The sequence below is a fragment of the Lactuca serriola genome, chromosome 3 (assembly GCF_051521515.1).
Source record: "Lactuca serriola cultivar US96UC23 chromosome 3, Lser_US96UC23_V15, whole genome shotgun sequence".
Lineage (NCBI taxonomy): Eukaryota > Viridiplantae > Streptophyta > Magnoliopsida > Asterales > Asteraceae > Lactuca > Lactuca serriola.
The window spans coordinates 125,920,632-125,944,194 of NC_136410.1; the positions used below are offsets into that span (position 1 = coordinate 125,920,632).

The window sequence follows — 23,563 nt, forward strand, 5'->3', positions numbered from 1 at the left end:
GTGGGGGAGAATCCTTCGAGTGTGCAAAGGCAGGAGCACGTAGACCCAGAATGAGTGCGCGACCTCCGAGAAGGAAATGAAGTAGTTCAGCGTTTGATGGATTGAGGATTTCAGGGTTGGGAGTTTGAGAAACTCCCCATCAGCTAGTGCGTGTGATGGTAATGGTTAGTGCGTGGTTGGGAATTCAGGTTGTGGATCGCCCGTAGGACTCGAGGGAGTCGGAAAGAGGATCCTGAGAGCTAATGGCACATGGGTGCCTTTGTACTAGCAGTCAGTGGTGGAAGTGTTGTAAGACTACGGGACAGCCGTAGCATTCACTAGTAGTCAGCAATGGATGGTGATGTAAGACTACGGGTAAGCCGTAGCATTCCTTGGTAGCTTCGATTAGCAGAGTTGGGGCGAGGCCCTTATCTCCTAGCGATCAGGTAGGGGTCAGGAATGGGTAGTGGATGAGAATGATAGGGAGTTTGCCTGTATATCGCTAGAGAGGTGAGACCTTGGGAGACGCTGCTCCAGAATATAGTTGGGTGATGACCCGTGGGCGAGCCCCGTATGAGATTAGCAGTGTAGGTGAGACCTGAGAGCAGGGTTGCTTAGTAGTATGGTTGGGTGAGACTCGTGGGCGAAGCTCGAGCGAGAGTGGTTAGACTAGTGGGACTAGGAGGTTAGAGGCGGGTGGGACCCGTGGGCGAGGCTCGTGAGTTTTAGCAGCACAGGTGGGACCTGGTAAGGACCTTAGTGTCAAGATAGGGGATCTAGGATCCCAGGATTGTAGCGCCTGAATGGCATGATAGATTGAGTAGTATGGGTGGTCTCAGTTCATCTGGAAGTCAGAAGAGGAACAGCAGAATTGCCAGTCAGTGGCAGTGCGAGTATGCAGCGTATGGTGGAAATCGGTTAGTTGATCGTGAGGTGCTCAGCACCAAAGTATAGTAGAAAGAAATGCCCAGTGGATACTGGCGATAATGACTCGTACTGGAAGTAGCGGGAGTAATAGAATTGGTGAAGATAGGGTCTTCACAGCGGCAGAGGAAATAGTTGGTTATGGAGCATTGCCTTGGGGAGGCAAGGAAATTGCGTAAGGAAGGAAGTGGAGAACCCCTATGGGTTCAGTGCAGTACTCGGTGAGTACCAGAAGAAATGTCGGTTGAGTAAGTTGCGTTCCAGAACGTTCAGGGTCAGGGTTGACCCGAGATGATTATCTGCAAGGATTAATGTTAGTCAGAATGACCGATCGGAAGGCCAGTGAGGGAAGGCAGCTGGTGTTGGAATAATTGGTTGGGTATTACTGGCAGATCGCAGGCGGTGGGCCATAGTAAACTTCAAGGACGAAGTTTAGTTTAAGTGGGGGAGAGTTGTAACAACCAAAGTTTTAAAGGCCAAGAAAGGAAACAAAACCTTAATTTTAAGGGGCGACTCGGCGAGTCCAAGGAGGAACTCGGCGAGTCCGAGTGGGATCCGGGTCGAGGAGTAAGTGACCGACTCGGCGAGTCGGCCAAGGTGACTCGGCGAGTCTGGTCTGTGCGTGGAAAACCCTAAATTCGGGACTTGGAGCCTATATAAACATCTTAATCTTCTTCCTAGGGTTCCTTATTGCCTCTTTAGCCCTGGATACCAACCCTAGCTGTCATATCGATTGATTGAGCCATTTATTGCCTTCAAGTGTGCATTAAGCTTGGAGAAAGAAGAAGAATCTTGAGAGTCCAAGAAGGGGGCTGCAGATCCGGGATTGGGAAGACATTTCTGAGCTTTTGGAGGTATAAACTAGTTCCTGGGCCCTTTTTGCATCTAGATCTATGTGTGGTTGTTGGGGCTTTTTAGCCATAATGTTATTATTTTGAGTTAGAAGCCAGATCTGAAGTTGCTACTTCAGATCTAAGCATATTATGGTCTTGAGAAGCATAAAGTAGCAGCCCTTGAGTTGATTATGGAGCCTCTTTGCCTTAAACCCTAGTTTGTGGTGTATTTTGCCTAGATCTCCTTCTCTATATGTAAAGTTTGCAACTTTACGTGAGAAATGGGCTTGGGAAGGGTAGATCTACAGTTTGGAGTCCATGCATGACTCAAAATCCTCTGCATGTATGGAGATCTGAATGGACTCGGCGAGTCCTTTGAGTGGAATCGGCGAGTATCATGAAGATGAGGAGGAACTCGACGAGTGGGATGAACAGATCGTCGAGTCGGATGGAGTTGGGCATGAACTCGGCGAGTTGGAAGAACAACTCGGCGAGTTGGATGAAGACTGCCTTGTACTCCGCGAGTCTGCTCTTGGACTCTGCGAGTCAGGTCGTGGAACCCCAAACCCTTCGAGTTGAAACTCGAATCAGTGAGTCGGGTGGAGACTCAGTGAGTTGGATAGGTCAGGACTCGAAAATCATTGGACTCGGCGAGTCATCGACTGACTCGACGAGTTGTGTCGCGAATGGAAGGACCCGGAGCATATGAACTCGGCGAGTCAGTATGTGGACTCAGCGAGTAGGGTTGACCTGGAAGGTTGACTTTGACCAGGACTTTGACTTAGACCAGAGTTGACTTGGTTGCCTGTCGGGGGTCAGTTAGACTCAGTGTTGCATTGATATTCGTAGCTCGGGGAGCGAGTGGAGCGGGAGTTCAGAGAGTTGTCGGGCAGCAGCTAGTGGGTTCATCAGCCGGTTCAGCCAGTGCAGGTGAGTTTCCTTTTGTATGAATGGGTCTACGGGCACAATGCCGGCCCATGTAATTATGAGTAGAAGACCCGGGGGTTAGCCCTAGGCACAGTATGCTAGTATGATATTCGGGACGAGGTCCAATGATAGAGGGCGGGTGCCCAAGGAATGGTTTATGTGATAGTTTATACTTGTTGTCTGTGTGATACTTGTATGTTCCTGGTAGGGAGGTGAGTGTAGGCGAGGTTCCGTATCTCACCAATAGCAGAGTGTGGATGGTGTTCCACATCTCGTTGGCAGCAGAGCAGGGGCGAGGCCCAAGTTAGGGAAGGAGTGAGGGTAGGCTGGGCCCGTACCTCATTATCAGCAGGAGTATGGATGGGTTCCATGACTCATCAGTAGCAGGACAAGGGCGGGGCCCAGAGATAGGTGAGGCCTTAGGACAAGATCCGTTAGCATGTGTTTAGATTATGTGATGTGATGTGATATGTTTACATGCTATTATATGTTAGTGGGCGAGGCCCTGTGACAGGCAAGGCCTAAGTGAAACAAATATGTATCCGAGCGGGGCTCGAAGCCAGGCGGGGCCTGGAGCGGCGGGGTCGTTGTAGCGGGCGAGGCCCGAGGTAGGGGCGAGGCCCAGGATAGCGGGCGTGGCCCAGTATGTGCAGTATGTGGTTATGCATGGTATGGGGTAGGTTGGGGAACTCACTAAGCTTCGTGCTTACGATTTTCAGTTTTGGTTTCAGGTACTTCCGGTAGCGGATGATGGAGCTCGGGGTGATTGCATGGCACACACCATAGATTTGTCAGCCTGGGAATGTTTTACTCTGATAACGAACATGTGTTTTGGAAACTATTACTTTGATTATGTTTTGAATCGATGATTTTACTTTAAGTAATATTTATTAAAAGAAACTTTTTTTAGTCTTGAATTTTGGGACGTTACAAATAGTTTGTACGTTCAGTACATATTGCTATAAGTTCTGAAAGGGTTTCAACACACACAAATACTATATAATGAAGGTGTATGATCTTGAGAAGTCTGCCTGAAGACTTATTAAAAAACCACATATCTGAAACCTGAACATTATTAAGAAAGTCAAAAGTCTTGATTTCTAAAAGGCCCAGTTGATTTCTAGATACTAGTTGAAGTTTACGGGACCTTAATTTTTATGCTAGTGGGAGCATAATTATTATGCTAAGTATTGCAGGTTGGCAATACTAGTTGTAGGAAACAAAGATTTCAAATTTGCAAAATTGCAATATTTGGGAATTGCTTCGCTACAAAAGGGTTTAGGGGAGAGGAAACTTATACTTCATTTCATATCTAAAAGTTTGGATTTGAAAGAACTTAGTCAAGGACATATATGAATATCGTGATGAAATGATTAAACATAGTAAATTCTATATATGGAAATATTATAGAAAAGCGACTGATAAAGTATCATGTCTTTATCTATGACATTAAGCATTGAATCCCATATGCATCCGATATAGGATTGATTACATATGCTATAATATTCACTTGTTCTGATTTTCCAGATGCCTAGGGAATTAAGAGGGAAAAGGACTAGAACTTGGTATGACTGAAGTTATTGAACAACTGTCAAGAACATTCTGAGCTTATTTTAAAGGATTGGTTGCTTGTGGACAGTTGGAAGTATAGTGATTTTTGGACGGACCATATTCACATAATTCTGAGTGGAAGTGATTCTTATTCGTAATTTATTCTCATTAAGTTGTGATTGTCGTATGGAAATATGGAAAGGTTTCCATAAGGGGAGTTGATGATTAGAATCTATATGTGAGTTTGGAACCTTAATGCAAGAAGGTGTTCAAGGAATTATCTTGAATTTTCGACTTCTTTACCATGAAACTGTTTGAAGTAATAAGTTTCAATGGAGCATTTTGTGACATCATTGGCTAAGTATCAGTGATTTTGATGTTACGTCATCACAAAAGGATATTGAATGCAAGGTTAGACTGTAACGCTCATGTTTCTAGGCTAAACATTAGTATGATGATGTAATAGTTAGGGTCAACAATTGTAACCAATTTTGAAATAATAAAAAGGAATTACTTGAATATTATATGAAGTATGTGATTTTATATGCATTATACTTATTTATAAGATATAATTAATTAAGAATGAAAATAAGCATAAAAATTAAATAATAGATAAACGAAGAAAGTTGTAGTGGCCGTGACAAGGATTCCGGAGATATAAAGAATGCCGAAATCCAAGTTATAATGAAGAAGTTATGACCTGTCGAAGTTTTGCGACAAAACCGACACGACGTTGTGTGACATAAAAAGTGAGTTTACGATAAAGTACTTTTTAGCCTTAGTGATTTAAATGAAAGTCGTAGTATACGTTAAACTAAGAGTATGCACAAAAAGAACGCCCAAATCTAACTTCTTATGAGAAGTTATGATTTTTCTAAGATTTGGCATAACAGTATGCAGCCCGAAATTCGAATATTAGATCGACCGATTTTTAGCCGACGCAACCTAAATGAGAATCGAAGATCTCGATAATAGGAGCTCAGTGATAAAAAGACAGACGAAAACGGACGTCGGATGACAAAGTTATGAATTTTTAACGAACTTTACTTGTCCCGGCCTGTTAAAAATATAACTTTAAAAATAAAGTCAAAATTAGCCGACGGAGTCTAAATGAAAGTTGTAGAGTACGTCTCTACCTACGCATAGATATAAAGAACGTTGAAAGTGGAGCTCGTATGCGAAAGTTACGGAATTTAGAAAATTGATAAGGGTGTTATAAGGGACAGTGTACGCCCCACGTACATAAACTGTACACCCCGTGGTCTTGCAAATCATGGCTCCGGATCAACCACATCGCCCCACCCAAATCTCGCCACCTGTCCCTTCTTATGTGGAACGTCGTCTCGTACGCAAGGCGTAGTGAGTACATGCAGCGTACTCCGAGGAGTACGCCCAACGCAACCGAGCCTAGCCCATCTATAAACACCATGCGAGGGTCTCCATTCTTTTCCATACCAAAGCCATTTCTCTTTCTCTCTCTACATCTCTCTCTCTCTCTCTAAATTCTTTCTAAGCCCTCCCAACCTCTAGTATCTTCTATGTGCTAGAGGAAAGCCCCTGGAGCGCCAGAAGGCTGTGAGAAAAAGTGTTTTTCGGCTCAGAAAGTTCTGCCCCTATAGAGTCCGGTTTCCAGCAAGCCTTCCAATAAGTGAGTTATGCTTACCCTACTTTAATTATAGTTTAGGTTTAAATTTATTATCGTTATTATGAACTTATAAAAAATATATATTATAAAAATATATTAAGTAAAGTGTTATTATAATATATTTTAACTACTCGCAGTATGGGGAATCTGGTTTGAAGGGCCACATAGGGTTGTTGGATTTCAAAAGTGCTATAATGCCAAAATGGTCTTGCCCTCCGGTGTTTCATGTCTGGCCCCTGTCTGTACATAGTGGTTGATAAGTATTGTTTAATAATTATAAAATAATAACACTCGTAATTAGTCGCTATAAATATTAGACTAAAATCTAGTGTTAACAATACTAGGTTTCGTCGAAGGAAATTATATTGTTAAGAAGCGAAGCGTTGTCCAAGTTGGAATCACCACCTTAACAAGTGAGTGTATAGTTAATTTCATCGTACACATAGAAATGAAGTATTTAATATAAATTACGTGCTATGAGTGCATATTATCTGTGTTCTTGATATGTATGCTGGATGAATGATTTATACATGTTTTAAATGATTTACACTGTATACATACTTTATATCTACGAAAATGTTGGGTAAAACATGGGTAGATGAAATAGTTTATGTGTGATGAAATAAAATGATGAGAGGCCTCGATGTTTACGATGATCCAATCATCGAGCGGGGTATACATGACGATCACAGACTATTCTAGACAGTCTAGTGGAACGCTAGCAGGCTCATAACCTGTAGGTGTTTATTTGAACTATGTGTTAACCAGGTGTACTCCATCCCCCTCATGGTCGTCTTATTTGAGATGAATTGCTGAGGAATTCCCTAAGAAATGTTGTCCTCCTCGATGAAAATCCTTAGGCTAGGCCCCTTATAATAGATTCTCTAGGGACACGTAAGGTGAGCATAACGTGAACGGATAACCGGGTTGAATGATTTGACCAAATTAATGAACCTAATTATTGTGGGTTGAAAACCCTATATGCTCACCAGGCTCCTAAGCCTGACTCACTCAGTTTCTTGTATATAGGTAGTGGCAAGAGAGCACATGAGTGATGGTCTGATGAGAGATTAATGGAGTATAAGCCACTAGACTAAATAGATGTTGTAAGACCTATGTTGTTTCTCTTTATGCTTTTGATCTTTATTGACAATGTCATCCCGATTTTTTTAATATAATGAAAATAAATTTCTTCGGAAATGCTTTGATAAATTTTTTATCATATTTTTGGGAACAAATTCCACAACATATTTCTTTAAAAGTATACTCTGATTTTCAAATTAAGCATAAACAAATTGGTCTTTTTGGCCGTGAAATTGGGGATGCCACATAGAATCTAACACATTTAGTGGTGACAAGAATTTGGAATTCTCACACTTGTAATAAGGATTTGGAATTGCGATATCAGCATCATTGGAATTATGTCCAATTGATATGTTGTCAAAGGAAGGACCATAGAGAAACATAGTATGCACGTTTAGAACATGGTATGCTTATTGTTTAATTAAAGAATTTAGTTTATTAATCGAAACATTATACAATTACTAAAGTATAACTAATATGGTGACTAAATAATAAGTGTTATATTTATATTCAATATTTTTGAGACCATAGTTAATTAGCTTATTATTGTGTTTCACTTTGCATGTTTTACTTTCCGAATAATTGGATTATTCAAACATCCACAGTCAATCATACTTTTGGAAGTAAGTAGTGAATCAAGACTGTCATGAATTGAATTGTAGTTTGTCTATAGAGATTAGACATAGCAATGGTTTTGCTGCAATGTTCATGAGTACTTGAAAATGGGGTTTTTAAGTATTAGATAAATCCACGCATAGATAATTACTTCATGGATTTTATCACGAGTAATTTTGAGACGATAATATCTTATATTCTTGAAACGGAGATATATAAGTTGTTGTTTACAATCCGGTTGTGCATTGATAATACATAAACGCATTAGTAACTTGATGTTATAAAACGTATTGTTGTGTGTGATTTGATGAGTAAATAGTGCAAGCATATAAGTCGAAGTTTATCCATTCCTTTTGTCATGACAGGAAAAAGCGATATATATATGGGCCACTCGATGATTTGATGATGAAATCTAAAGCGCTTGGCCTAGCCTGGACTGAATGGATGTGTTCAGTTAGTAGTTTGATATCAGTCATTATAAATCAGAAATCGAGAAATAAATCTTGGATAGAGAAATTGATTATAATCCATGTCTCATGTCCTTACGATTTCTTGTAGAACGGAGGAATATTTGATCACTTATCTAAGGACACGTAACTGACTAGGCCAGAGTTCGACAACGGCTTTGAGAGCTATAATTTTCTAGTCAATTTCTGAAGTCATACTTGCAACTATACTTATTAGACTTATCCAAGTGGGAGACTATTGGATTAGGTGTCTAAGCCCATAACTATGATTGGTATGAACTTGAATTGATAGTAGCACAATCCTTTTGGATTGCCTTCACACTAGCAACTTGACAGGATGATCAATTGAGGAAGAGGAAGAATTTATTAATTTGATTAATAAATTGAAATAAATGATTTATTAATATAATATGGAAATTATATATTGATTAGAAATCATATTATTAATTGATATTTAATCAAAAATTAATTTGGAATAATTTTGGGATTAAAGGAATTAATTAAAAGTACAAGGGTTGTTTTGAAACTTATTATTAGTTGTGGAATTGGGCTCTTGGACTATTCTGAAGGGATGTACGTAATTCTATAGGGAATTCCCTAGAAATTTCGTTCAAGGCCTTAAGGATGAGGATCCATAAGCTGCTTAGGCCTTAAGCAAAGGGATTAGGATTTCCTTATCTTAACCCTAGCTTTGGCTCTAAGCAACCAACAACTATATAAAGGACACAACCCCTTATGGATTTCGGCGATACTTCAAGAAACCTTAGAAGACCCCAAATTTTGAGAAATTACCTCCTCTCTCTCCTCTCTCTCATAATCATCCTCTTGCTTGGTGTGTTTGTGAGCCATTAGAGGTGTGACACTTGTGACACTTGCTCTCAAAGTTTAAGATCTTCAATAATTTGATTGTTATTACAATATAACAATCAAGGTATAAGTCCTAACCCTAGTTTTACGTTAATTTCGAAAATTATAGTAATGTCCTAGGGTTTTTGGTTTTTGTGTTCAATGCTTGTATGTCAAATAGTGAAAACATAGATCCTCAAAATTAGGGTTGCATGCACACATAAGATTGTTTGCTATGTATAAAACCCATTAGATATCATCAATAGCAAACCTATCCGGCAGACGACCATCCCACCAAATAGCAATACAAATCGAAATCTCCAATAATTCTCTAAATCCAACAAATAGGTGATTAATAGCCCCCACTGCAGCACTACATAAGACACATGGTTGATTGCACCTCCACAACACGATTAAACAATCTTTCCCTAGTTAGAATACCTGCAAGTTTGATCCTCCACATCAGTATATTAAGTTTTATTGGAACCCGATTGTTCGAACGAGTATCACACCGAATATCAGTATCAGCAAGAGTATCAGAATCAATAAAGGTACTGGATGAGGAAACAGAAAACATATCTGACACAACGGCGAGCCAACCCAATCTATCAGATCTATCAAAGATACGAACATTCTGAACCACTTCTATAAACGCATCCCATTGACTTTGCTCAATACCACCTCTAGCTAACTGACAAAGATTACCCGGATCCCATCCTAGAAGAAATCTCTCTTTCGCAGATTTCCCTCTATACACATCCAACGCGAAGACTCTATGGAAAGTCGTTGCAAGAGAGTTATCAGAGATCCACTTATCATGAAAAAAACTAGTAAGAGCACACTCTCCAACTCTAGCCGGACAAAGTTTGAGGAAATCTATCCTCTATCCTTGAGATTAGCAATCTTACGAATGAGACTATTCTACGGTCCTGAATATGACCGACGAGGAGACAAAGTAGCAAGATCACCATCAAACCCATAATGTTTTTAACCGCTCTCACCCAAAGAAGCTAAGAATCATGAAAGAATCACCAACGCCATTTAAACACCATACCTCTATTAAAAACAAAGGGACTTCCTACACCAAGACCACCATCCTGATAAGAAGCTAGAATTTTGTTCTAATTCACCCAATGCATCTTCGTCTCCTCCAAATCAGCCCCCCGAAAAGAAATTAGCTCTCATAACTTCCAACATGTGAAGAACGGTAACAGGAGTAAGAAACACAAACATAAGGTAACTTCCCACCGATCCAAGAACAGACTTGATCAAAGTAAACCGACCCCCAATAGAAATAGATTTCGCTTTCCACACCGCAAGTTTACCACAAAATCAATCAATAATGGTTGAGCAAGCCTTCGGCCGACCCATATTATCACCCACCAGCACTCCAAGATGGACAAAAGGAAGGATATCCGCCCCACACCCCACATATCTAGCCACATTCAGAACCACCGAATAGGGAACCCCTACGCCAATCAATTTACTTTTAAGCAGATAAATTTTGAGACCCAAAGCCAGAAAGAAAAATCGAAATATACAAATAAGATGGGAAGCATTATCAAGACTCAAAGGTGAAAGCACAATAGGATCATCCGCATAAAGGAGGTGCGAAATCTCTATATCACCAATAGAGATGCCTCTAAAAACATCCGCCATCTGAGCCCTTTTAAGAGCAACATGAAGCCCTTCCATAGCCAAGATGAAAAGAAAAGGAGAAAGAGGATCGAGTTATCTCAACCCTCTCTAAATCTAGAATTCTTGCGTAGGAGAACTGTTAACCAACACTAAAGCTCTAGCAGATCTAAGAAATTCCATTACCCATCCACACCACTTCTGACCAAATCCGATAATGCCCATAATTTCAAGAAGGTAATCATAAGAGGGGGAGTCATAAGCCTTTTCAAAATCCACTTTAGATATCAAAAATGGATTTTTAGAAGCCTTACACCAAGCAACCACCTCATTAAGGAGGAAAGGACCATAAAGTATCTGTTTGCCCTTAATTAAAGCAGACTGCTCTAGACTCACCACAGATCCAATAACATCCACCAATCAATTAGCTAAGAGTTTACCAATTATCTTATATTGGAAACCAATTAAAATAATAGGTCTAAAGTCCCGAACTATTTTAGGATCACACACTTTAGGAATAACCATGAAGAAGGAAGCATTACAACCCTTAGGGATCCTCGAATGTTGATAAAAGTGAAAACCCACGTTACACCAGAACGCGGCTACATCTTCCACCACACCTCCATCTACAATGGTGACCATATCATACGCGGTCCTCAACTCTCCTCAACGGTCCTTGGCAACCCTAGGCGAGATCAATTTTAAAAATTCAGATTTTAAAATTTTTAGATATTATACCAAAATATACAAAATTTTATATTTTAAATTTTTAAATATTCAAAATTTCAAATATTATACCAAATATTTTAAATTTTCAAAATTTCTATGTTTTAAATTTTCAAACACTAGTTTTCGTAGAACATATTAAGTTTATAAATATTTTTATTAATAATTTAGGGTCCCCAATTAATCACTGGTTAATCCTCACCTAAACTGATTAATCTCTTAACCCTGTCGATCGTCGAACGAACAATTTGTACAACTTTTGTTTTAACTGTTATTAAGTTGTGAAACCAAGTTTGTTTTCTTATTTTTTATAATATTTGAATAAAAATGTTATTCATAGCTTAAGTTTTATGGTTTATACGTCGTGAATTAAATACACTTGCATGTTATTTGTAATGTCCTAACAATTACAAATAGGTTTTTCATTTAAAAAACATATTAACCGATTAAAACCTTTAACTTAAAAACAATAAATGACATTTTATTTGAAACCATGATGTTATCATAGTCGAATTACAAAGACAACGGAAATTAATATCTTCAATGTGTGTGTACAGTCTCACCGAGCTCTTCTCATGAACAGCCTACAAAACATTTTATCCACAACTATACACATAAATCTTAGTGAGTTCCCTTGTATACCACACTTTCCATTATATATAAAGTGCATCCGCACGAGTCCTTGGCTCTAACTCCAACCTACATTCTCTCCTAATTACAAGCATACAACATATATAACTAGCCCATCTCAAACATACATATCAGGCTCATCCCAAAGATTATAACATGACCTACCTTAACTCCTCTAACAGGACCTGCCTGACATACATAATGACCTTACGCTAGCTCATCTAATAGGCTCAGCCCTAGCTCATATAACATGTCAAATCCAAAGAGTATATCGGGCCCAACCTTAACTCATATCACGTGTCCAATCCAACATACACAACAAGTCAATACTAATACCGACGACCACATTATGAACACATAGCCATATATAGTTGGGAGTCAGATAAACATTCGAACAGATGATCCTACCCAAAAGCATTAAATTAAACAAGCACCAACAATAAGGCTTTGGACCAAGAGTTCTCAGGTTATCTAAATTAAATTACATAAAAACCCTAGGGCATCCATTTAATGAACAACCAATACCATCATTACCCTAACAAGTTATCACACTTAACAGTATCATACACTCAGCATACAAAACCCTACAAATCTAGCATACCATGAAACCAAGTTTCCTATACTGCACATGCATAACAAGGAGTTATCCTAGTCAACTAGCATACATGTACTCTAACAGTACCATTTTTGTTACATGAAAAGGATATATAATGTCATACGTGGCTTAGTAAGAAGACTCACCTAAATCGTGAACCTAGAGAAGCACAACAACAATCTTGCTTCTTTTCACTAATCAATCCCGCGAACCGACTATCCCAAAATAAAGATAAATCCTTAATCAACCAAACAAATCCTTTAAGTGCGACTTAAGGTCTAATTGGTCAAACTCCAATGGTCAATGATCAATATAAGTCAATAATCAACCAAGTCAACAACCACCATGTCATAGTGAGCTCTTAGCCATGAAGTGTGCATGATTAGACAAAATAGTCGCGATGCAGAATACCACCATGCCGACAGGAAAAATTGGTCTTTTATTCATTAAGAGCTTAATCCCTATAGATCTATGCCCTCAACTTCAAATCTGGTCCTTTTCAATGACTTATTGGACAAAGTTTCCAACGTTATCTATTAGGACCTCACCCCTAAAGGAAGATCTACAACCCTTAGTCCATTAATCCCTCATAATGACCATAACTCATAAATGGTTCAAAGGAAACCATGACCTAACACTTTTCCACCGAGTTAAACCCATACATGGCACCAAGCAAGTCTATGGTTCTAGAGTTGCCCAAAACTCCAAGAACATCCCTTTAAAGGACTTTAAATCATGAAATGAGTAAAAGAATGATAAAGATGGAAGCTTTATACCTTCCAAAGCTCCACAAGATGCAGGAGATGCTAGATCCCAAGTAGATACACCCCTTTTAGCTAACAAGCACACCACCTTATTCTCCCAAGATGTACTCCGATGCCTCAAACATCAAAAACATAACATAAACGACAAGAAAAATCGAATGAGGGCTAGGTTTTTTGAGTTAGGAGGGTGGAGGCTGAAGAGAATGACATAAACCTAGAGTTATGGTCCTTAAATATGGAGGAAATGCTAAACTTCATGGGCTTGGGCTGCAACATCCACCATGTCGTGGCCATATGGTTGCCACATCGTGGTGCCCATTCGAAACACTCTTCATTTAGATGTCATAGCCATGTCTTGGTCATCAACTCACCATGTTTTCGAATACGGTTTTCTCCAAAAAGCTTATCTTAGACTCCCTTAAGTCTTCAATTGATCAAATCGGGAAAATGGGTGTTACAAATCTCCCCTACTAATTCAATTAGATTTTGTCCTGGAAAACTGTAGTTACCCCTTGTTCCATGAACACCCTATGGACCCCCTTGTGGGTTTTTTCAAGCACAATCCTTTTTGTATGAGCCAACTCAACTCTAATTTATAAAGCCTGCGATTAACAATCATAGGATCTCCACGAATAGATGTATGCACAATTCTTGGAAAAAACATGCATCAATTGAAAGCCCATCCCGTTGCAGCACTGGAATAGTACTCTAAACGAACGACCTTCTACAATCACATATGTCATTGTAATACTTAGAGGGAACATGCGACCAGTTGACAAAACAAACACCAAACGCAACAAACAACATTGAGGATGTAACACCCCATTTTCTCCTAACATTACAAAACGAGTGATTACGTAAAATAGACATTTTGATAGAAGGTTGTTTAGGATAATTATTCCTGATAAAAGTTGTATTAGTCATAAAAGCGAGAGCGTGCATATAGGGAACATCCGAATCTAACTTCTTATGAGGAAGTTATGATTTTTAGAAGTTTCAGCTTAACAATGTACAACACATAAACCGATATGCAAATCTGTCGATTGTTGGAAAAAACATTCTAAACAAGATTTGAGTATCTCATCAATATAATTTCATCGATATAAAGACAGTTGAGAACAAAATTCATATGAGAGAATTATGATTTTCATACGGGCTTTAACAGTCTAAGCCTACTAAAAATATAAATTTAAAATAAAGTGAGAACTAGCTGATAGAGTCTAAATGAAAGTTATAAATATCATCAATAGCTACGCGTGGATATAAAGAATGTAAAAAATGGAGCTGGTATGAAGAAGTTATGTAATTTACAAAAATTAGAAAATCGCATGGCTACGCGTGCGCTGTGCGGTGTGCAAAAGACAACCGGACGCAACCCACCAGGTTTTTACTACGTGTCACCCTCTAAATGAAGCCACATCACTAACCCCTACAAGATGCACAATGTGCATCTTTGGTGCCGAAGTGTACCCCTACTATAATTTGAAGTCTTTGGTCTCTTTCATTCCTCGCACCATTTTAACTCTCCCTCCCTCTCCCTCTCTCTCTCTCTCTATCGATCAAATTTATCTCCCTTTTGGCCATAAAATCTCTTTAGTTTTAAGGTTCTAGCAAAGCTCCGGAGTCTCTAAGAGCCAAATAAGTGGAATCTCTTGATTCATGATTCTGCCAGTGCAATTTCTAGAAATTTTTTCTAGAAAATCCCTATATGTTAAGCTATGCTTTAAGTGTAATTTTTATTTATATTCATAGTCGTTTTTATGAATATGTAACTAAGATTTATCAGTAATTCCATTCATAATGCTGATTGCTCTACTTATAAGAAAGGTGTCTAGAGTGGTCACGTTGACTTGGTTGTTGGATTTTAGAAAAACTATATGCCGAGATGATCCTGCCTCCTAACTATCCTGCTTAGCTTATCCTTAATTGATAGAACTATCGATATTCATTAGGATTATTAAAAGATCTAGGTTTCAATACCATATTTCCATTTAGATTAATAAGTTATAGTATTATAGATTGATACTTGTAAAGCGTGTTACCCGCCAGTTGGATTGACAATAGAATCACACAGATAGCTGTAAATCACCGAAATAATTGTCCAGGTGAGTTATCTCACTCTAATATACAATACATGTCCATGTATGTTAAAATAAAGAACTAATAGAGTAGAGCTGAAAGAATAATCTCTATGTGTGTAAGTGTTATCTGGTAGAGTATACAGTATACATGTGCCTCTACTAATAGAATCTGAAATCTCTATGTGCATAATTGTTGTGTTATTGGACTTGGGTTAAGGGATGATGGTGGAATGATTAAAGAGGATGGGAACCTATAGGCCTGCGTGTTAACAAAATGGTGTGAAGGCCATAGGTACACATAAACCAGTGTTAAAAAAATGGCGTTTAGGCCATAAGCACACATAGACCCATGTTAACAAAATTACATGTAGGCCATAATTACAAATATTATTGGCAGATCGTGAGCCATTATTTGTATGTATGTACATGTATTATGGTATATGGTGTTTTAGGGAACTCAGGAAGCCTCATGCTTACCAAGTTAAATAAAAATGTTTTTCAGTTTCTTTAGTGATCCTTGATAAGGGCAAGGTTCGAATGTACACATGCGCATTCACAACATGTTTCCGCATAATGTAATTATAATATGATATATTTTAATAAATAAAAATGAAAAATTTGGATTGAAAACCAGGAGAATACAAGTTGGTGTCAGAGCCTTGGTTTGAGAGAATTGGATGAACATTCATGTGATTCCAGACTCAAATTGAGGATATGAATATCTTAACAAATCTTTTCATAAACAGAATAATACAAAAAGGAAATAATACAATGCGTGCAGGCACCCAAAGCTTATAAAGGAAAGTGATTCCCAAAATATCAATAGTTGCTATGTTGCTAATATGTAAAATGTTAGAAATGCATGCTAGTATGTGGGCTAAGGATATTTTAGAAATATCAGGTTAGAATTGCCTGATACTGAAGATGCCTTATAGTCTAGGGATTTGCTTGTTACTTGCTTCTTAGAACCTATATTAATATTAATTAGTTATTTGACAAATACGTTAGGTTGCATTCTCCCAAAATTAAGTAGTTTTAGATTGCTTGCTTTGGCGCTATTTAGAAGCACTCATCTGAGTCTAACCATCGTAGTTTCAGATATTTCATTTGACAGACTGTTTGATTTTAGAGGCATGTAATCATATTCGTCGGATAATTAGTTAATATTAGTAGAATTTCTTCCTCAGCCAATAATGGAAAGGAGTGGAAAGAATCATAGAAGGATAGTCTAGGAAGTTTAATATATGCTTGATAGGGAATATATTCGTAAGGTAGGGTGTCGGTAATGACACAAGAACCTAGTAATGTTTAGGAAAGCAATAATTATGTCCTTCAAACATTGTATGTGTGAATAGGCCTACTTAATAACCGAGTGGAGTGACTTGGAAACGTTGGAGCTATTTTTGGATCTAGTATGGATAGGTGTGGAAGGTAGTATACGTTTGTACTGCCGGAAGCATATGATCCATACAGGAATCAAGAAAAGACACAAACTTGCTAAGAAAATGCAGAGGATTCGAATACCATTTTAGAGTTAGTTGATTCATGTTAACATATTCTCGTTATGCCCCTATCATGGTGATGATTAAGAGAGCAAGTGGTGTCAACAAATTTAAGAGATATAATTCCAAAAATGTTTGGAACTATTAAGAAAGAACTAATAGCCACTGCTACAGTTTCATTTGGATAGAATGAGATGCCTTGTCGAGAGTTCAACAACACCAAACCCCCTGAGATTCATGGTGCCAGGAATCCAATTGTTTCTATGAGGTGGATCTCAGATGTGGAGGGATGCTTCTACACTTCTTCTTGTCCAACGTACCCAAAGTTCAGATATGCACATACTTTTCTATGTCTAGGAGCAAAAGACGGGTGAAACTTTGTTACCAATAACTATTCAGCCACTAAGAAGAGTGAGGTGACATGGGAATAATTTATTGAGAAGTTCAAGGTAGAGTATGTTCCACCAGTAGAGAGGGAGTGAATCGCTCAATAATATTTGTCACTCAAACAGACCATTGAATCGGTGACAGAGATTACCAAGATGTTCTCTTAGAGAGCCTTGTTTTTTTTTTCCAAAATATGCCTCTTCTGAATCCATCAGGCGCAATACAAGCTCCAACACCTGCAAATTTAAGAGTAACAAATGCAAAAAATGGCAGAGTTGAAGCCCCATGATCCAAAGGGCGTGCCTTTCAACTTATGGCGGAGGAAGCAATGCAAGCGTCAGAGTTCATAGCCGGTTGTTATTCTGACTGAGGAACAGCTCTAGCATGAATGTGATCGCATCAGAGAGATAAATAGTATGTTTAAGACTTTAGCTAGAACCCTATATAATAAATGTATGATGATGAAGTTATAATAAAGATGGGATGCTAACTTCATCTTATTTCTTGTATTAAGTTAGTACATTTCAAGACAACATTGTGCTTGTCATGATCTTATCCTCTTTTGGTCGTGCTATGTGAAGATCACTTGCATTGGGCACAAGTGGTAGTACAAAAATAAGAACCTCGAAGGCCATTGGATATGAAAAGCATGAGTTTCTTCAAAGTTAAAAGAAGCTACATATTATAGAGACAAAGCCAGCCGGGCTTTGATCAGTGACAAGTAGTAATTTATAATGGGTCGAAGGCAAGTGGGAGAGAACCGACCCATAAGAAGAAAGTGCGAAGAGAAGGTTAAATTTCAACAAAGACTAGGAAGGTGCAACATGAGAAGATAGAAGGTGTTCGTTTAGGTTTAGTTATTCATGGTAAAAGAATAAGGAAGTCTTCTGCTAAGATTACCCATAGGCTATGAGCTTCTTGCTTCTCAAGGAAAAAGTTGGACTTTCCTCCTAAGCATCATATAGGATTTAGTAATTAACTAAATTTCTAGGTATGGCTTAGATATTAAAGAGAACCCGATAGGTTCATACCCTCAAAGATATAGGATTTATCTTGGCATCATAGGAGATACATCGTCGGTTCAGAGGATGCGATGATCTGTTGTGATCAAGGAAGGATGATAACAAGATTATTCAAACAACAAAACCCAGTAGTAGGCTAATATTACGACAAGTCATGAACATGTATAGGAACAAATTTTGCGAGCAATAGTCACAGCTTGTTATAGGTGAAGTAGTTAGAGCCCTGCAAGAAGATTAATGGTGAATTAATATTCATTATAATCTAGTAGGTTGCAAAATAAGCAAGCCTTTTAATAAGTCTGTCATTCATTCTAGAGTTTTAAAGTCAGTAAATCTGTTGAAGTAGTTTTTGTTAAATTTCAGGATAATAGAAACCTGAAACATAGTAAAGAAACCATTGTAACTTAGATTCATGTGTTTTTTAAGGGATACATTAAAATTCTTTTAGAGACATCTTCCAAAAAGCAAATTCAGTTATGATATCGTAAATAAATTTCCTCAACTAATCGCTTTATATCCAGTCGACTATGTTCCTAGTAAAAAGAACAAATCAACATTTCAAGTCTGAAGTTGACCATTCATCGTAAAATATAAATTCAGAATTTCCAGACTGATAAGTTCCTGGTTTTAAAAAACTTTGTGAGGAGTTCAAGAGTACATCAATGGTAGAAAATGAAGTTCTATGAGAAATGTCGATGCGACAACGTCGACTAGATCATGACCCGATCTTGATAACTCCGATAAGATAACATCTAGGTGCGCTAGGAGCATCATTTCGGGGATAAAAACGTTTTAAGCGGGGGAGATTTGTAACATTCCATTTTCGCCTAATAGTATAAAACGATTGATTACGTAAGATATACATTTTTATAGAAGACTGTTTAGGATATATATATATATATATATATATATATATATATATATATATATATATATATATATATATATATATGTTGGATTAGATGTCTAAGCCCATAACTATTATTGGTATGTACTCGACCCGAGAGTAGCATGGTCCATTTGGATTGCATATCATCAAGACAATTTGTTAGGATGGACTCTTGAGAGAAAGGTTATATATGATTTATTAATATATTATAGGCTATAATATATTAATATGAAATCATATGTTTTAATTAGTATTGATCAAGAATGAATTTAGAATTAATTTAGTGATCACAAGAGGCTAATTAAATCTATGGGGACAAATTATGAGAATTAGTTGTATTTATATGTGTTGGGCTTATGATCGATGTTGGACCAAGTTTATGTATGGATACATAAAGAGTTGGGCCACATGAACCATGTATCATAAACCCATGGGTTATACCCATGACCCTTGAAATCCAACATATAAATACATGCTCTTAACCTAAAAAACGCCTACATGCTTGTTCTTGGAGTTCATGGGTGTTTTTTGGGTGCATGAAATTCTCTATCAAGTTCCACCTTTTGTGCATGATGTGTTGTGACTTTATTTGAGGCTTCCACATTATTAGGGCCAAGCTCATTAAGGCCAAATTCATCAAGTTCTACAACCTACACAAAGAGGTAAACTTCTAACTGGTATTTTATGTAGTTTATATCATATTTATGCTAGTTGTAGGCTTAATGCTTTGGAAACCATTTGCATGTAAAATTAGTAAAAACATAGATCCAAAGCTTCTAGGGTTGTATGTGCACCATAGGATGTTGTAGTATATAAAACCAACAGTGGTATCAGAGTCAGGTTGCTTTTTGTTATATTGATGTAAATGTTTGATTTTCAAAGTTAAAAAGAAAAAGAAAAAAAACATGAAGTTTGTCAAATTTTAAGATAATTACTTGTTTTTGTGAAAAAACTAATTATTTGTAAAATTTAAATCATTTGCTATATGAGTTGAATTAGGTCAAATTTGGTAAAAGATAAAATGATATGATTATTTTATTAGTTTTAAAAGTTTGATCTAAAGTGTTTTTTTGAAACCTCCATAAGTTATGGATATGAAAGTTTTTTAAAAAAAAAGTTGATTCAAAGTTTTTTATGGAGTTACAAAACTTGGAGTTAATGTTTTAAAGAATTCCATAACTTGTTCTTAAGTTATGGAACTTGAAAAGTTTCATCATAAAACAAGCATTTAACTCCATAAGTTATGGAATCCATAAGTTTTCAAGAGTTACAAAACTTGCCCTCAAGTTTTGGAATTTGAAAAAAAAATTCTATGAAAAAAAATTGAATTCTAAAACTCTTGGGTTCATAACTTAAACAATTAATTAAATGGTTTTAATTTTGAATTTAATAATTGGAATTATGATGTTTTGTTGAATAGTTCAAATTAACTCTTATAGATTTTATTAATAGTTAATTAAAGCGTTTAATTAAAAGAGTATTATTAAATCCATAAATATATGGTTTGAGTTTAATTAAATTAAAAGTCTAGTTTAATTAATAGATTAAACCACAAAGTATTTTAAATGTCTAAAATACACCCTTATACTATTGTAATATTAAAAGTTTAATATATTATATGTATAGTAAAAAGTCGGTCTTACTGTTAGTAGACCTCATTCACGAAGCCAGTCTATAAGGGGGTATAAGGTTACTGCCTATAAAATGACAGTTTAATGGGTGTCCATTCTTACTCACCGCTTCCTTGATTGTTGGATGGTCGTTAGCCGAACGGGTTTGACAGGACATTAATTCTCCTTTCATTAAAAGTATAATGATAACTATAAAGTAACTAAACCTTATTAAATTCCCAATCTTAGTCACTTTAGGAAAATGTAAATTTGGTGCTAACCCATGAAATTACACTTTGTACCTTACCAAGTCATTGGTGGAGCATGTGTGGGTAACCGATACACTAACATGGACTAGTAAGAGTGGCGAAGGGTAACTTAATGTTTATCATAGATTGGTGGAGTGCGTGTGGGTAACCGAAACATCGATTAGGTGACAAAAATTAAGGGTACCAATTTAATTTGCATGGGTATTCACACCTTGTTTGTGATCCTCGGCATCCTAGTGACAAACTTGAGAGGGCACAACCGAGATTTAAACATGCCATTGAAAAGTTCAATGAATCTCAAAAGATCTAGGAGTTTCAATCCAATTAAAACCCTATTAGGTTTTCATGGTGGAAACTGGTGAATCGTCATTTGCCTACCTTCAAATATTTTATAGCTTGGATTATGGCATCCCTCTTCCAAGTTATAAACTATTGTGTTGGGTCCTAGCCTTAATATTTCATATTGGGTGTTATATTAAGGACTTAAATCAACTAACTTGAATTTCTCCTATTGTAGATGTCTGGTTCAGATAATTATGATCTTCCCAAATCTCTTGGAACAAGCTTTCTCCATCTCCTCCAATAATTCTCCCTAACCCACAAGTTTAAAGACTTGAATAGTTCAAGGTCACTCAAGCCATATTTGCAAGTCTATGTGCACTCACATCTTGGAGATGAAGTCACATATTCATAGGCTGGGAGAGTTGGGTGTCAAAGTCTCAAGGAAGTTGGCTGTTGACTAGGTTCTTCAATCACTTCCTAAGTCACATAGTGAGTTCCTTAAAGACTACTATATGGCATACCACGACATGACCCATAATGATCTTACCTATTTGCTTGATGTTGCAGAATCAACAACGATTTGGAGAACTAGTAAAGCAAATTTGATTGGAAGATCAACTTCCCAAACTTCCATGGACATTGACAATGGTAACATTAGAAATCTAGAAAAACTTTCTCTTCCCAATGATAAGGGATCGGCCATGGTCAAGTCATTTGACCCAATGGTAAAGAGAAAGGCTAAGTCTGAGATAGTCTCGTGTACCATTCCCAAATAGTCCATATGTTTTGTTCTGCCAAGAGAAGGGGAATTGGTTGCGAAGCTGCCCAATTTACTTGAAAGTTCATAAGGATGGTAAAGTCAAAAGTTTGACTCTACTTCAGGCAAAGTCCACTATCTAACTAATTCTTTTGGAGATTCTTAATACATGATGTAATGTAATTACATTTTGATGTTTTGGAGAATCAAAGGAAGCTTAAAAGAAGAGTAAGTTGATTCTGATCGTGAATATCAGAATTTTGAGCTGCTACTTAAAAGTTATGATAGATTTCATAGGAATAGATAACAACATGTTTTTCATTTTTAATTTCATTGTAAGGAAAAGTTTTTCCGCAAATTTTATAAATAAAGGAAAAGTTTTTTTTATTTTTATCTTATTTTATGTTTCCTTACAATGGCATTTGTGAAAAATTGTTGTTTATATGATTCCATTGATAGCAATATTATAAAATAGATTTGATTCTTTAGTTTGTGGTAGTATCATAATTTACCAAATAAAGAAAGATTCTCATTACCCAAGTTTCAATTGAATAGAAACTTGGAATCATGCAACTTGTATTGTGTGGTGAATGAGAATTTTCATCTTCAGGAAATTAAGACTAATTCCTTGTTCATATGTATATGTGAGTCAAGTGAAGGACTAGGAGATCGGGTACAAGTGGTTGTACGCTGATCGGGTACACCACAAAGAACGACAACATTATTAGTCATGATTTACTGAAGTTTAGTAAATATGGTTATACTTACAAGTTTAAGTATAATTCTGACACATTGGAAAAGTTTCAATGTAAGGCAGGACGAATAAGAAGAATCAAAGTAGGCAGAAAGATAAAAGTGTCTTCAATTCGAAAAGATGGGAGAGTACTTGGGTATCTTGTTTTATGATTATCTTAGTGATTCTGAAACCATATCACAATTGATTCTCTAAGGACATCTTAGTGCATTTGTTTGGCTAAGAAGAGGAATCGTGGATTGTTGAAATGGTTAAAATAAAAAAGATGAATCATACTTTGTTCTAAAACAAGTCTTAGAGTCATACTACAAGGTTGTAACTTCACTGATATAATCTTTAGAAGGTTTATAACACTTTTCAAATGTAGAGTAAAATGTTTTCTACTCTTGTACATTTGAAATTGGTAAGTTGTGATGTTTTTGGATAAAACAAAGACCAACTAAGACCAATTGAGTAAAGTGTTTATCTTGATAAGAATCCGCACTAACTCTTGAATATTTGTTTTAACAAGGAATGGTTCTTGACAAGAGAATCTTATATGTCAAGAGGTCAGTGGGAGTCTTAAAGATCTTGAAAAGGTTTCAAGAACTAATAAAGAATAAAGAATATTGTTTATCACTAGCATACGGCTTGAGGTTTGTAACCTATCGTGTTGACATATTCTAATTTATATGCCCTTTCCAGTTAAAGTTGACTATGCATCTGAGTTCTATGAGTTCTCAATTGTTTGAATAACAACTTGGAAGCAATGGTAGGCCCTTGTGCTGCTAAGTGTCAAGAAGTTAAGATT

At 37.0% G+C, this 23,563-nt stretch overlaps 1 protein-coding gene across 1 annotated transcript; it reads right to left on the reverse strand.

Annotated features, from left to right (window-relative positions):
* Positions 1–9,243: 9,243 nt before the first annotated feature.
* Positions 9,244–10,565, reverse strand: LOC145095693 (uncharacterized). Its single transcript, XM_079033532.1, has 2 exons — positions 10,254–10,565; positions 9,244–9,681 (listed from the first exon to the last, which is right to left on the reverse strand). Exons 1-2 carry the CDS (start codon positions 10,563–10,565, stop codon positions 9,244–9,246), a joined length of 750 nt encoding a protein of 249 aa, XP_078889658.1.
* Between the last annotated feature and the right edge of the window lie 12,998 nt (positions 10,566–23,563).